The sequence below is a fragment of the Artibeus jamaicensis genome, unplaced genomic scaffold (genome assembly GCF_021234435.1).
Source record: "Artibeus jamaicensis isolate MK-2021 breed Jamaican fruit bat unplaced genomic scaffold, CSHL_Jam_final contig_457, whole genome shotgun sequence".
NCBI classification, from domain to species: domain Eukaryota; kingdom Metazoa; phylum Chordata; class Mammalia; order Chiroptera; family Phyllostomidae; genus Artibeus; species Artibeus jamaicensis.
In genome coordinates, this window is record NW_026521840.1 from 3,056,643 (window position 1) to 3,073,948 (window position 17,306).

General features: G+C 38.4%; 1 protein-coding gene across 6 annotated transcripts in view; it reads right to left on the reverse strand.

Annotated features, from left to right (window-relative positions):
• Positions 1 to 17,306, reverse strand: part of OPHN1 (oligophrenin 1) — a 271,254-nt gene that overhangs the window by 177,401 nt on the left and 76,547 nt on the right. For all 6 annotated transcript variants that reach the window (XM_053666516.1, XM_053666511.1, XM_053666513.1 and 3 more), the window contains exon 3: positions 2,431 to 2,526. In XM_053666516.1, the coding sequence (XP_053522491.1) occupies positions 2,431 to 2,526 (96 nt within the window). The remainder of the gene's footprint in view (positions 1 to 2,430; positions 2,527 to 17,306) is intronic.

Genomic DNA, 17,306 nt, shown 5'->3' on the forward strand with positions numbered 1-17,306 from the left:
CCTCCTACCCTTCACAATAGCACAGATGGAACTGGAGAGCATTATGCTCAGTGCAATAAGCCAAGCAGTGAAAGACAAATATCATATGATCTCACCTATAAGTGGAACCCAATCAACAAAACAAACAAGCAAGCAAAATACAACCAGAGACATTGAAATAAAGAACAAACTGACAGTGACCAGAGGGGAGAGGGATAATGGGGGAAAATAGGGGAAGGTCCATCAAGGAACATGTATAAAGGACACATGGATAAAGCCAAAGGGGTAGGTTTGAGGGTGGGAGGCAGGGATGAGTGGGGCCGGGGGTTGTGGTTGAGTGAAAATGGAGACAACTTGTACTTGAACGACAATAAAAAATGGGCAAAGGACCTGAATAGACACTTCTCCAAAGAGGACATATGAAAAGATGCTCACTGTCACTAATCATCAGAAAAATGCAAATTAACCTCATGTTTAATTTGACCTGTCAGAATGGCTACCATCAATAAACCAACAAACAAGGGCTGGTGAGAACAAGGAGAAAAGGGAACCCTCGTGCACTGCTACTGCGAAAGCACACCGATCAATGCAGTTACCGTGGGAAGCAGTATGTAGTTACCTCAAAAAAATGAAAAATGCAAGCCCTGGCTGGTGTAGCTCAGTGGATTGAGCGCGGGCCTGCGAACCAGACAATCGTGGTTTGATTCCCAGTCAGGGCACATGCCAGGGTTGTAGGCTGGTTCCCTGCAGGCCAGTTCCCAGCAGGGGACCCACGAGAGGCAACCATACATTGATGTTTCTTTCCCTCTCTCCTTCCCTTTCCCTCTAAAGATAAATAAATAAATAAAATCTTTTAAAAAATGAAAAATGCAACAGCCTTATGACCTAGTGATTCCATATCTGGGAATATATCCAAAGAAACACAAAACTGTAATTCCAAAGAGTATATGTACCCTTAACGTTCAGTGCAGCACTATTTACAATAGCCAAGATTTCGAAGCAGCTCAAGTGCCCATCAGTAGATAAGTGTATAAAAAAGGTGTGGTCCATTCAAGCAAAGAAATACTATGCAGCAGAAAGAAAGAAGGAACTCCTACCTTTTTCAACAGCATGGATGGAACTGGAGACTATTATGCTAAGAAATAAGCCAGTTGATGAAAGACAAGTGCCATATAATTTCACTTATATGTAAGACTCTAATAAACAAAGTAAAGTGACAAACAAAATAGAAACAGACTCATAAATAGAGAGGACAGCAGTCAGAGGGAGGAGGATTAGGGGCCTTGGTGAAAAAGGTGAGAGAATTAAGCAAAGAAAAAACCTCATAGACACAGAAAACAGTATGGTGAGTGCCAAAGGGAAAGGGGGCTGGGGGAGGTAGAAAAGGGTAAAGGGGGGATAAATGGTGACAGAAGACTTGGCTTGAAGTGGTAAATACACCACATAATGTCCTAATGATGTACTATAAAACTGTACACCTGGAACTATCTAATTTTATTAACCAATGTCACCCCTATGAATTCAATAAAAATTTTAAAATAAAATAAAAATAAAAAACAAATTAAATAAACAAACAAACAAAAAAAACTAATAGGTACAGAGAATAAACTGATGGTCATGACATGTGAGGGGGATTGCGGAGATGGATGAAAAAGCTGAAGGGATGAAGAAATACAAAGTGCCCATTATAAAAAGTCACAGGGATTTAAATCACAGCAGAGGGAACATGGTCAGTAATATTGTAACTATGCCTGCTGGCAGATGGGTATGTGATTTCTAGGTGGGTCATTTTGTAAGGTATATAAACGTCTGTTCACTGTATTGCACACCTTAAACTAATATAATATAGTATGTCAACTGTCATTGAAAATTAATTTTTAAAGTAGTAATAATAGCACTGGCTGGTGTAGCTCAGTGGATTGAGCACAGGCCTGTGAAGCAAAGGGTCACCAGTTCGATTCCCAGTCAGGGCCCATGCCTGGGTTGCAGGACAGGTCCCCAGTTGGGGGCACACAAGGGGTAACCACACATTGATGTTTCTCTCCCTCTCTTTCTCCTTCCATTCCCCTCTGTCTAAATAAATAAACAAATCTGGGGTGGGGGGAAGACAATGGAGGGTAGGATTGAGGATGGGAGGTGGGTGGGGTGGGAGAGAGTAATGGGGGAATAATGGGGACAACTGTAACTGAACAACAATAAAAAAGGAAGTCTCCTATATCCTGACTAAAAGGCCTCAGCAGAAGTTTAAGGACTATCTTTTGATTGCTCTTGGTGAGGAAGACATGGGACTGGGAGGAAATGATTCTTTATCCTTAAGCAGCCTCCCAGGAGCTGGGCATTTGAGCACAGGAGATAAAGCTGCCCAGGTTCTGGACTTCCACAAATGGAGGAGGATGCACAGCCTCAAACCTGCCTTGATGGGCACATGGCCTCCTATAGCTGAAGACTTACCAATGTTGATCTCATCATCAGTCAGAGTGTCTCCAATGAAATCAAACTGAAAGGACTGTAGCGTCTGGGAAAACTTCTGAACAGCTGAGGAATAATCTACAAAGGAAAGGAAACAGGGTAAATGGTCACCATTGCTGTCCTTTGACTGAGAGCCACATCTCTGTGAGGGCACATAAGAGAAAAGTTGAGGAAAATGCTTCCAGCAGGTAGCAACTTGCACCAAATGATGATAAACAAAAGATCACTCTGTCATTGAGGATTTGAGCCACCAACCCCACACATCAAAGAGGAAAGAGGGAAGCCTAGTGAAGTCCTTTTAAATTAAGGGACATGTTTTTTTCTCCAATCCCTGTCCTCTCTGACCCGTTCTACCCAAAGCCTGTAAGATCTAAATCTCCTTAGATGTACTCCCAAGAGAGTCTCCTCAGCATTTATTGAATTCTCATTATGGACAATGGGTAGAGGCTTCCTCACCTCTTACCAAGCAAATACCGACAGTCATTTGACAAAGAAAAAAGCAGCTCCAGGTCCCAGAGCTAGTCTAAGAGGTGGAACTAGAAGTCAGGTGGTCTGCCCGCCTCTCAGGGGCCCTTTCCTTGACAAACATAGGCAACCTCTGGACTTTTTACACATTAACCAGGTGACAGCCTGGGTCAGCATGCAGTCTGACAGGGGAGCAAATCTCATTTGCTCACAACTTAAACTGGTATGGCCACACATATGTCATTCGTTTCAGAAGATGACTTGGAATTTTATCATATAAAAGTTTAATGATGGTATAAAAGAAAATCACAAATAGCTACCCTTTTGACAAATGATCTTTATTCAAATTTTTATTTATTTGATTTTACTTTTTTATTAAATACTTCTGAATTTTATTGTTGTTCAAGTACAGTTTTCTGGCTTTTCCAAAACCCCACCCCAGCCATCCCCACCTCCCTCCCCTGTTTCCACCCCCTTTGTTTTTGTCCATGTGTCCTTTATAGTTGTTCCTGTAAACCCTTCCCCCTTTGCCCCCATAAAAGAACCTGCACCAAAAGGTCTGGCTGAACCCTCCCCAGTTGCTCAGGACAGCAGCCTCAGCAGCAGCTGGAAGCTTGATGGAAATACACATCCCCCAGCCTCTCTCAGATCCAATGAACCAGAATCTGCATTTTTAGACCATCCCCAGGGGATTATTATGCTCTTTAAAGTTTGAGAAGCATTGCTCTCAGCAACCAAAGGAACTCACTAGAGTATTTTCTAGAAAAACTCAAGCTTGCTGGTTATTTTGGGTTCCCTGTTCCTATTTCTACTTTCACTCCCTAGTTTCATCATCTTCCACCTTCACATCTAGCAGATTCACAGGCTTACTGACATGTTTTTTCTCAGGCTAACAGAAAGTGAGACAATACTAACAACAGCATCTATCCCTTTCAATAAGTAGCTCTTGCGGTTAAGCTATCATGATTGAACACAATAAAATGTGTTCAGGCATTTGTCCAGAACAGATTAACCTGCCAAGAATTTTATTACCATCCTGTCTATGTCCCCTTTCCAGAATACTTATTTTCAGGCCCTTACAGGAACTAGCATAAAGGACACATGGACAAAAACTAAGGGGGGTAGAAATGGGAGGGAGGTGGAGAGCACTGGGGGCAGGGGCTGGGATGGGAGTAGAAGACAGAAAACTGTACTTGAACGATAATTACATAAATTAAAAAAATTTTTTCAGTACAAAAAAAAAAGAGTCCTGACCCTTTTAACACATCACTGATGATGAGGATGATGAGGATGATGAGGATTATGAGGATGATGGGGATGATGGGGATGATGATGATGAAAAAGGTTTTATAGGGATTAGTGACTGCAGACCAGGTTACCATGCCTTCTTAAATTTCCACAATTTGAGAATCACATTTTCCACTTAGAATCTGGGCCATATAAAAGTGAAAGGAGCATGCATACCCTGTCCTCCACATTTCATCAGCAGAGAGAACACAAAGCTGGCTCCGGGTCTGGAAAACGATCACTTTTCTCTGGCCTACCTGGCCAGCAATGGAAAAGAGCAAGCCCAGAATTCCCCACGTACTCTGTTTCACTTAGGGAAATCAAATATAAATATTCATTATATTGCCCTTTCACACCTCCCAGGATTTCTTAAGTGTTACCTGAGCAAAGCAAAGTATGTTATTCATTTCTCTTTGAGAAATATATGAATATTTCATAATCCACAAATAATACAACTTTCAACATTTATAGTATTTTTGTACATAAAGGCATGGAGTTAAATTCATTCCCTTTTTTGTTTTTTGCATCACTTCTTTTTTTTAATATTTTTAATTTTTCAATCACAGCTGACATGCATCATTATATTAGTTTCAGGTATAGAATCACCTTCTCTTCTCCAGACTTCTGGCCTTCAAAATACTAGAGTAGTTACTGAAAACCCTTCCCACTGTCCCCTCCCTCCTCTCCTCTGCCTATTGTTAGATTATTCTTAATTTCAATGACTCTGATTATATTTTGTTTGCTTTCTTCTTTTGTTGATTATTTCTTCTTTTGTTCCAGTTAAAAGTGAGACCATATGGTAATATTTTAAACTAAAAAATAAAAGCCACTACCTTACATATTCACAGAGCTTGAAGAAGTTTATGAAGGTCTTTCTACAAACAGTCTCATTCATTCCTCCTCCAAATGATCCAAAGGCTGATATTACTATTCTTACCTTATAAACAAACAAACATCTGAGACAAATCACATTCAGAAATATGAACAACCATAAATTAACTGCTCTTCATGGAAGGGTATTATTCATTTGGCCTCTGTACTGAAGGAAGTGCCAGGAAAGACTCGTATATTTTAGATAAATGATTTGGGTGACTTCTGGACTCCAAAGAATCAACAGATAACCCAGAAGTGCTTCCCATGTATCGGACATTTATTTTCTTATCATCTTTAAAATCACTGCATCATCCCTAACCATGTAAACTAATCATTTTACCCTCCCCAATATTTCCTTATCTCTAACAATCCACTATATCTCACAATTTCTCATACTATCTTTGAGGTTTCTCTCCCCATTACATTTTCCTTACTTATTTTTAAAAAGACTTATATTTATTTATTTTTAAAGAGAGGGGAAGGAAGTGAGATACAGAGGGAGAGAACCATTAATGTGTGGTTGCCTCTTATACACCCCCTACTTGGGACCTGGCCCAAAACCCAGGCATGTGCCCTGACTGGGAATTGAACCAGTGACCTTTGGTTCAAAGGCCGGAAGTCAGTTCAGTGAGCTATATCAGCCAGGGCCCTTACTTATTTTATAATATAATCAGATAATGCATTTTAGGCAATTGAAACTCTCTGTGAATGAAGTAGAATATAAAGAGGATTAATTCGTTAATTAATTAACTAATATTATATAAACACCAACTTTCTTTTTATCACTGTACTTCTCTATGGTATCATACAGAATATACTTTTATGTCTAAGTTATTTAGGTCTATAGCATGTCTTGGAAATACACCTACATAAAAAAAAACAAACCCAGACGCTATTCAAACCATCATTGTAGAAGCTCTGAAAAACAGTAAAAGGTTTGCTGCAATCAACCAAAAGCCAGATCAAGAAAAACTTGTCATCAAAATGGCAGGAAAGATTTTCAGTATTTTCGTGAACCCCTGCTATCCCAATGGGGTAATGGCCTTGATTTTAAGCAAACGGCAGCCTGTTTCCTGATTCCCAACCTCAAACCATGAAGTTGCAAATGAGCTGACTTCATTTGCAAAGTATTGTGTACATCTGTTCTAACCTGCCTGGAAGATCCCTAAAGGACTGACCCAAGGTGGTCACCTCAGTTTCACACAGGATGGCAGGCAGGGAATGCTCATAGAAGATACAAGGTAGCTGCAAACCTACTCGATTAGCTCGCTAAAGGTTATCATAAAAATGTGGCATAGCCCTGGCTGGTGTAGCTCAGTAGATTGAGCGCGGGCCTGTGAACCAGAGGATTGTGGTTCAATTCCCAGTCAGGGCACATGCCTGGGTTGCAGGCCGGTTCCCAGCAGGGGATGTATGAGAGGCAACCATACATTGATATTTCTCTCCCTCTCTCCTTCCCTTCCCCTCTAAAGATAAATAAATAAATTTTAAAAAGAGAACATCAAGTTAAAAAAAAGTGGCATAAACTGGAAGTGGGGCTTAAATAACAGAATTTATTTTATCACAATTCTGGACACTAGAAGTCTGATATTAAGGTGTCAGCAAGATTGGTTTCTTCTAAGTCCTCTCTCTTGGGCTTTTAGGTGGTCATTTTACTCCTGCATCTTCACGTGGTCTTCCTTCTGTGTGTGTCTGTGTCCTCATCTATGGTTCTTAGAGAAAGCCAATCATGTTGGATTTGGGCACAACCACATGACCTCATTTACCATAATTACCACTTCGAAGGCCCCAACTCCAAATAGAGTCACGACATGAAGTTCTGGGGGTTAAGACTTCAACATGATAATTTTCAGGGACACGATTCAACCCATAAAAACCACAGATTACTGGGGCAAGAGATAATCAGTGGAGACATACAATAAATATACCATCTAAAGCCCATATTTGAAGCTAGGGTGAGACTCTTTGGAAAATAATGACATTCAAGAGCAGCCATTTACATGGAAGAATTTAGAGAGCACATGCCAAGGCAAGATGTGTGCTCAGACAAGAGCTGAGAAGAAGCCTAACTAAATGGTGGAGTAGCCCAGGACAAGGCCAATCTGCAAAGCCTAAGAAAGGAGCCTGGTCTGTCTTTTTTTTTTCTTACATGCTTTTGGTTTGTTCATTTGTTTGCTTCTTTGATCTCCTGAAATTCAAGGAAATCTCTGTCAAAATATGAGCTGAAAACAGCAAAACAAACACTCTTCAGCAATCACCCAACAAGGGATAGTCATTGCAAAAATAGTTTGTAAATGTGTCAAGACAAATAGACTACAACAGCCTTTAAAAACTAAAAATTTGCCCTGGCTAATGTGGCTCAGTGGATTGAGCACCCACCTGCAAACCAAAGGGTCACCAGTTTGATTCCCAGTCAGGGCACATGCCTGGGTTGCAGGCCAGGTCCCCAGTTGGTGGAGTGCAAGAGGCAACCACACATGGATGTTTCTCTCCTTCTCTTTATCCCTCCCCTACCCTCCGTGTAAAAATAAATAAATAAAATCTTTAAAACATTGTTAAAAATTAAAATAGCAAACTCTATGGCAATTGGAGAATTTAATTTGATTTCCTTCATTACCACATTAATATTAAAAATGCTCAATTTTCAACAAAAATTAAAATCACAAGGCATATAAAGAAGCAAGAAAACAAGGCTTATTCTAAGGAACAAAATAACTGACAGAAACCAACAGACATTAAACAATAAAAAAAGACTTTATAACAATCACCTTAAATATGCTCAAAAAGCTAAGGGAAAACACAGAAAAAAGAAGTAAATGGAATCAGGAAAACAACATCTGAATAAAATTAAAATGTTAACAAAGAATCCCGGCTGGTATAGCTCACTGTTGAGCGTGGGCTTGCAAACCAAAGGGTCATGCTGGATTAATTCCCAGTCAGGGCACATGCCTGGGTTGCAGGCCAGGTCCTTGGTTGGGGGCATGCAGAGGTAACCACACACTGATGTTTCTCTTTCTCCCTCCCTTCTCCTCTCTCTAAAATTAAATAAAATCTTTTTAAAAATTTAAAAAAGAATGTTAACAGAGAGAAAATAATTATAAAATAAAAACAAAGGACATTACATGTTAATAAAAGGGCCAGTTTACCGTGATGATATAAAATTATGAGCAGATATCAGAGCCCTAAAATATACAAACAAACACTGACACAATTAAGAGAGAAACAGATAGCTCTGCAACGATATTTCCAATGACAGATAAATTGAAATATAAGATCAGTAAAAAAAAATAGAGTACTTAAAAATACTATAAAGCAATTGGACACAAGTGATATATAAGGAAGACTCCACAAAACATAACATTTTTTAAAGTATACACTGAACATTCTCCAGGATAAACAGTGTGTTAAGCCACAAAACAAATGTTAGTAAGTTTTAAAAGGTTAAAATCATACAAAATATCTTTACAGATCAAAATGGAATTAATAATAGAAAGAACACTGGAAAACCCACAAATAGTTGGAAATTAAAAAACACTTTCAAACAACCAATGAGATAAATGAGAAATCTCAAGGTAAATCAGAAAATACCTCTAGACAAATAAAAACAAAAACAAAAGTACATGGTGTGCAGTGAAAACAAAAACAAAACAAAAAATATGTGGCATGCAGTAAAGTGAGAACAGTGTTAAGAGGGAAATTTATAACTAAAAACACATACATGAAAAGAGAAGAAATTACCTCAAATCAATAATCTACCTTTATACATTAAGGAACCAAAAAAGAAAAGAAACCTAACCCCAAAGACAGCTGAATAAAGGAAATAAACACCAGAAGAACAATATAGATAATTAGTAACACCAAACATTGATTCTTCAAAGATAACCAAAAATGAACAACCCTTTAGCTAGATTGAATGAGCAAAAAAAAAAAAAATAGAAGCCTCAAACTACTCAAGTTAGAAACTGGGATCCTGTGCCTTGGTGCCCCAACCTCCATCTCATCACCATGCTGGTGTCAGAGTAGACCAAGTGGGGCACATCCCTGCAAGTCAGCAACAAGCCACCTACTCCCCATGAAGTCACTGATGTTTCACTCTCAACCAGCAGTAAAGTGCTCATCCCCCTTCCTGCTAGCGAGGTGTGTGAGCAGGTCTCATGGAGAGCTAAGACTGGACTTCCACACTCACCCATCCATCAAGGCCATCCTGTCCCCACAACAGAGGCCCAGAGGTACTCTTGCCCCTCCCAGAAGAGATGGTATTAGGAAAAGCCTTGGGAGACCTGAATACCTATGTCCCCCTCAGCACAAAGGATGATACCTCTAGGCTATGAGACAAAAATAATGGGAAACTTGGACTTCTGCCCCCACTTGGGAGTAATGAAGTTCTATGTGTTGTTCACCCAGAGAAGTGGTGTAAGAGATGGCTTGCTGAAAACCCAAGATTTAAATAAGACCAAATTCTCATATCATAATTCCCAAAATGTCCAGACTTCAATTGACAATCATTTGTACTGTCAAATACTGGGAGTTCTCAAGCTGTATGAGAAAAGACACTCAACAGACATAGAGATGGTACAGCTGCTGGAATTATCTGACAGAGCAGCAATGATAAAAATAAACAATTACCAAAATGCTTGAAACTAATGAATAATGTTGTAGAAAGTCTCATCAAAGAAAGAGCAAGTACCATCAAAGAAACAGAAAATACTAAGAAAAAAAATACCATAAATGAAGTAAAATAACAATCAACAGACTAAACAGAAAAATAGAGAGGAAAACGGATAGAATCAGAGAACTTGAAAACAGAATTATAAATATTACTCAATCTGAAAAACCAAAATATAGACTGGAAAAAATCTAAAAGCATCAGAAACCTGTGGGACTATAACAAAAGATCTGTTTTACGACATCACTCCTCAAAAGAGAGGAGAAAGAGGACAGCAATGGAACAGTGCTGAAAGAAATAATAGCTGAGCATTTCACAATTTGGCAATAGACAAAAGCCTGCAGATTCAAGAAGTGAAACCAATACCAGACACTCCGCCACAAAATATATGCCAAGAGATATCATTGTGAAACTATTAAAACAAAAGTCTAAGAAAAAAATCTTGAAAGCATGGAGAGAGAAATGACTGACACCTTACCTATATGGAAAAATTCTAATGATAGAAGGTTTTTGCATCAAAAAATGAAGACCAGGAGAATGTGGCACAACATTTTGCAGGTACTAAAAGAAAAGAACTATAAACACAGGATTCTATACCCACTGAAAATATCCTCAGGAATGAAGACAAAATCAAGACATTTGCAGATAAAATAAAACTAAGAGATTTGTCACCAGAACTACACTAAAGAATGGGTAAAGAGCCCTGGCTGGTGTGGCTCAGTGGATTGAGCACTGGCCTGAGAACAAAGAGTCACCAGTTTGATTCCCAGTCAGGGCACATGCCTGGGTTGCAGGCCAGATCTCCAGTAGAGGGCAAGAGAGAGGCAACCACACACTGATATTTCTCTCCTCCCCCTTTACCTCTGTAAAAAATAAATAAATAAAATCTTAAAAAAAAAAGAGAGAATGGGTCAAGAGCCCTGACTGATGTGGCTCAATGGGTTGGGCATTGTCCCAAAAACTGTAAGGTCACTGGTTCGATTCCCAGTCAGGGATGTGCAAGAGGCAGCCAATCAATGATACTTCTCTCCCTGACTTCCCCTCTCTAAAAATAAATAAAATCTTTTTTTTTAAAAAAGGGGTAAAGGAAGTTCTGTAAACAGAAAGGAAACACTGAATGGAGAAATCTTTCAATATGAAGAAAGAATAGCAGTAATCACAAAAATATGATTAAATACAAAAGATTTACTTCTCGAAGCTTTCTAAATTATTTCTGACAGTTGCAGCAAAACTTACACCACCATCTGGTATACTTCTCAATGTATGTAAATACTTAGTACATGTTGTGTTATAAATAAAGAATGAGAAAGGAACATAGAAGAGGTGAATATACTTCACTAGAAATAGTAACATGTCAGTACCAACAGATAGTAAGAACATATGAGTAGATATACAAATACACTATATACATACTATATTTACACAAACATATACGTATATATGCAAATATATAAATAGAGTCCAGCACAAATAACGCTCTTCTTACTAAACAATCTTTTATTACAAAATCTTAGGCATGTCATTCTGTAACACAACAATATCACAATCAAGTATACCCTATGACATTTTAGGTGAAATGTTCAAATTAAAACTATAAGTCATTACACCCGTATTATTACCCTACCTACCACATTCAAGCAGGCCTTACTTCTGCCAGATCCTGTATATTTAGAAATATAATACCTAGAACAAAAACTTTAAAAAGCTATACAGAGATACATGTAGGATTGAGGACCAAAGAGAGGGGTAAAAGCAGGCAGGCTTCAGTCTCTCTAATGTTTTCTTTACAGAAAGTCAGCAATGAAGCAAACGACAAAATATGCATAGCGGGGGGGGGCAGGTACAAGGATGTTTATTGCCTGTATCTCTATATTTTTTAATTTGCATTAATAATAAGAAGTAATTGGCTTTTCCCTGTGTCTCCTGTGCTCCTTCCACCACAGAATTTTTTTTCAGCAAGTTGCCTATATAATGTTTGTGGCAGCAACTGGCAGCTGGGGTTAGGACCACAGAGAAAAAGCCAAAAAAAAGTGCAAAGCTGGCACCCAAATAGGTGCCTGGTGTTGCCAGTGCCTTTTTTTTCCCTGTGTCTTTTGGAAGTAGTATTGAATTCCAAGTTCACAGTGATGCCCTTGGGGGAATTCTACCTTTTCGGTCCTTTCTTAAAGTTATCACCAATAATAAGAACCTGGTGCCAGGCCAAGGAAAGGTTATACTGCTCTGGTCTCTAATCTGCCCCTCAGACTGCAAAGCGTCCAGGGCTCTGCTTAGACTTATTAACATCTGAAAAGCTTGTCTTTTCAGATTTACTGAGTACTGGGCCTTTCTCTGATTCCCAAGGGAAAGATTTTAGTTCTCCTTGGCAGAGACTCTGCAAAGGCTCAGCCTTTGAAAGAACAAAGCAAGAGACTTCTGGGCCAAAAAAGACAGAGGGAAATCTTTATAACCCCCCTCCACCATTTCTCTTAGTCTAATGGGTCATTTGGGTAAATAAAAAAATCAGAGAGCCTAAAGCCTTCAAATCATTACAACATAGGCTGCTTCTATGCCTCCACAAAAACCTACAAGACGTGAAGCAAACAGATTTTGCTGCCTGGGTGCAGTAACATTTTTGTAACAGTCTTAAAAAACTGAATTTTCCCTTACTGGGTAGCTTCTAGGTCTACTAACATGTTACCAAGAAAGGGACCAAAATGCTGCAATTTGAAGTTCACATTCTAACACTACTTAAATCACAATTGCATCACATATAATGGTGGCCAAGAAATGCATGTAAGTGTGATATAAAGCAGTATGCAGCCAATATGATATTTCATATACACATGTGTAAACACACACATACATATGTGCATACCCCACATGTGGAAAGACTGTGACAAAGGACATATAATTCACATTCACAGTGAGTACCTTTCTCTCCAAAAACAAGTTAAGTGTCATTAATTTGAGAGTAACTCCCTCTCCTGACTTTTAAAAGCCTCTAATCACACTCCTAAGGACCAATATTGACAAGGAAACCTTCTTTAATTCAAATGGCATTTTCTACTCTGGTCCGATACAATCCAATCAGTCTTGATCTTGTATGTACTGATGCTGATAATTAATCTCATTGAGAAAGACAGCTGCTTCTGTACTTCTCCAAGTTCACTAGGAAAACAGTCCTTTATAGCTTTTAACAATCATTAAGTTTCAAACCTAAATAGCACATCTTAAACAGACTAAAGTAGAAAGTCTAATTTTGTAGAACTGATTATTTTAAAACAAAAAGACTGACGTCCAGGACTAAGCATGATTTCCCCTAGGTGACAGAATTAGCTAGTGTAGTGTCAGAGCTAAGTGGGCCAAAACTTTTGGCATCTCTGGGCCACACTGCAAGAAGACTCATCTTGGGCCACCAGTTAAATTCATTGTGACATGTAATTACAAAAAAATCTCATAATCTTTTAAGTAAATTTACAATTTTATGTTGGGCCGCATTCGTAGCCATACTGGGCTGCGTGTGGCCTGCAGGTCACAGGTTGGACACCCCTGGCAATGGCAGGACAAGGTCTTTTCTTGGTGAGGTGGGAGAGTGCAACAAAACGCTCTTGGTATTTTAATAAATACCATTTCCTCTCCAGCTTGCTTGTTAGATTAAGATAGAATTGGATATTTTATGTAGTTAGGTTTTGATATAGATGAATTGATGTAATTGAACTTCCATGTTATATTTCTATTTTGGGATTCCAGTACAGTGAGAAAATAAATGGGATTGCTAAATAATTCTCTCACTACTTGTAAAATGGTTAAAGGCTAAGTGAGATAACATACACAAAGTTCCTGGTCCAGAATAGATGCTCAGTAAATTATAGTTTCCAAAGTTCATAATGATGCCTTACCTGTGCATACAGGCTTAATAGTTTACAAAGAAGCTTTGACCCTCTGATTAGTTACACAACTGTGTGAGTTAGAGCAATTCTCCTTCACCTTTAAAACCAGGTAAAGGGGGCAAAGAAGAGACATTCATAAGTTGCCCAGCATCATCCCAGTGCTGGCCAGTGAGAGCTTCCAGCCTCACAGGAAGTTCTCAGACCCCAAAGCCCACAGTGCTCTTTCCCTAAGCCAGTATTTCTCAAACTTCCATGCACATCAGAATAAAATGAAGAGATGATGTTTGTTTAAACGCAGTCTACTGTGCCTCACTCCCCCAGTCTCTGATCAAGCAGATGTGGGATGGTGCCTGAAACTCTGTATTTCTAACATTTTGCCAGGTGATGCTAATGCTGCTGGTTAGGGACCGCACTTTGTGAACTGCAGGTCTATGCCATACTGACAAGTTAGGGAGATGTCGTGTAGTAAGTGTTAAGGATCTCAGGGGTAACCACTCTCATGCCCAGAGCATCACAGATTGTCAAGAGCTGCAAGAGACCCTGGAACATCTATACCAGTAGTTATAACCCCTGATTCATTATTATAATAACACAACACAAGATTTTTAATTCATCTTTGCTTGGCTCTACCCCCAGAGATGCTGAATTCAATTGCATAGGATGGAAACCAGGTTCTACAGAAAGAATCCTTTGTTAGCAGACTTACTTACCTTATAAAGAAAACTAAAGGACTTCTTCAGGCTAAAAAGCAACTGACTGTAGATAATAATGCAAATTCACATGAAAAACTGAGATCTCTTGCAAAATTAACTATGTCATTAAAAAAGTATACATGTATATTTCCTCTCCTTTCTTCTCTTAACTGACATAAAAAACAATCGTATAAAACAGTATGTATGTAATTTTGTATTTGGGGTCTGTAATATAAGAAAACAGTATATTTTACATAAATTCTCAAAGGAGGAGGGTAAAAGCAGAGCTATAATGGACTAAGAAAATGACACAAAATAGTAACTTAAATCACAAAACAAATGAAGAGAACCAGAATTTGCACTCAAGAAGCTTAATATAAGAAACTGTGTAAATGTATACCTATACGCCCTGGCTGGTGTGGCTCAGTGAATTGAATGCAAGCCTGTGAATGGAAAGGTTGCTGGTTCAATGCCCAGTCAGGGTACATGCCTGGGTTGCGGGCCAGATCCCCAGTTAGGGATGTGAAAGAGGCAACTGATCAATGTACCGTTCGCACAGCAATGTTCCTCTCCCTCTTTGTCCTTCCAGTCCATTCTCTCTAAAAATAAATAAATAAAACCTAAAACGGTGGTTGTTACAGGCACTGAGCATGATGGTTACTTTCTTATTTGCATTCTTTGGTATTTTCTAAATTTAGTGAGCCAATATTAACATTACTATATTAGTGAGAAAAAGAATATATCTTACACAAAATGTTTACTCAGCATCTTTTGGTGGGTGTCAGGAACCGTGAAAGGAACTAGGGCTATGAATTGGATATTTTGAGCAAAATATCCAAAGAGAGCAATTGCATTGGCACGAGAAAGACTTCACAGAACAGTGATAAGTATTGGGTTGGCCCAAAAAGTCCTTACGGTTTTTCTGTAAAATAAAAGACACATTTTTCATTTTCATCAATAAGTTTATTGATTTGGATATTTAGAATATGTCGGCTATCTCCCATGTAGTAGAACATTGCTTGTTCTCAATGAATGTCTCAGTTTGATCGCTATCAACTTCAACTGGTCTCCCTGACTGTGGAGCATCATCCAGTGAGAAATCTCCAGCATGAAACTTCACAAACCACTTTGTACACATTTGATCAGTCACAGCACCTTCTTCATACATTCCGCAAATCTTTTTTTGCATTTCAGTTGCGTTTTTACCTTTCTTGAAATAATGAAGCATAGCATGCTGAAAATGTGCCTGTTTTCTTCCATTTTTAAATATTAAAATGGCTACACAAAAATTCACCCATTTTGATTAAGTTTTTTTTAATGCACAGTGATATGACAGCTGTCACAATACAATCTAACAAAATTGTTTCAAATGAAGTTAAAGACAAGTAAGTGCTACCAGAGACATCTTACAACAAAAATCCTTTTTGGCTACCCAATATTTGGCTGTAACTTCAAGGATAAAGAGACATTCACCCAGGTGAAAAGTGGGAATGGAATATTCCAGGGCAGAGAAAACAGCAGATAAACAAACAAGAAATCTGAAAAAAAAATAGAAATATTCTGAGAACTTCAAGCAGTTGGAAAGTAGTGGGTGTAGCAAGGAGTAGTAGAAAATAAAACTGCAGAAGTATTTTAAGTAGAAGACAAACTGTAAAGAATTTTGGAATATCACACAAATGAATTTACATTTCAACTTACTAAAGCTTTTATGAACCAAAAAATGACTAAATAACATTTTCATGGTAGAAAGGGCCTTTTAATACACCAAGTGTTAATGAGATGTAAGACTGATTCTGTCATATTTTCACATCACTTAGTCCACTTTTAGTGACTTCTTTATCAGAGATTCTTGAAGTGGTCCCCCAATCAGATTTCAACCATGATGAAGGGGAGAAGAGACAGAAGGAAGTCAGTAGTGAGTTTAGGGGTGCTCTCAAAAGAGAATTACAAAATTCCAATTTATCTGTATATAGCACTGTATGTCCCAGAAAATACAGAAGAGCACCAGTTTAAAATATCCCATCCTGTTTTTACCATAAACACACAAGTACATTCCTATTAACAAAGAGTATATATGGTGAATTTTGGTTTACTAAGCATGATATGACATAAATATGACATAGACCACATGCTACCCATAGGCTGGCACTCTATCTCCTTCAACACTCTATACCCTACACCCAGCACAGGCCCTCAAGGTAGGCTCATGGTACCAGTGGGTAAACCCATTTAACAGACTTAAACTTTGTAAAATTTCCCAGAGAATATTAATTTCATTCTTAACAGTTTTCCCTATCAAGAAGATATAGTAGTTTGTTCCTGAAAGATACCTTTAGAAGTTTTTATTTCATATTAACCAACAAAAAAAAAGGGGAGGAGGGGGAATTCCTCTCCAAACCAAATCACTACTGACACATTATCGGCAGAGCCTACCAATTTGCTATACACGCATTTCTCATAAGCTTTTACCTCTATGTAAAGAAGTCACATCACCAGGCCAACAATTACAATGTACTTACTAGCAGAAAGAGGAGGAGGAGGCACAGACACTTCCCCCAGCTATGGGGAAATAGTCAACTTATTAAAATAAACACTAGGCCTAGAATGGAAAGCAACTCAGGTTCCATTGGGGGATTTTGATGAAATAGAAGCACAAAGTCCTTTCGATGTCAGAATTAGACAGGGTTTTATAATACAAATTAAAGAAAGAATGTTTTAAAACTGGTTATAGGACAGAGCATCATCCAACAGCAGGAGGAGTTAGCTACTCAATGCTTCACAATGAGGAGCGAGAACAGTGTTGATAGAGGGAAGACCAAAGTTTCTGAGTTAGAATGGTAATGCAAAAAAAGACCAAAAAAAAATTTTTAAGAAAAAAATCAGAATAATTAGGAAATTAAGTGTAGGCTTTTTAAAACACTTTTGAGATACACTTTATATACCATAACATTCACCCATTTAAAGTGTAAAAATTAAATTAAGGTTGTTTCTGTTCCCTACTTTAAA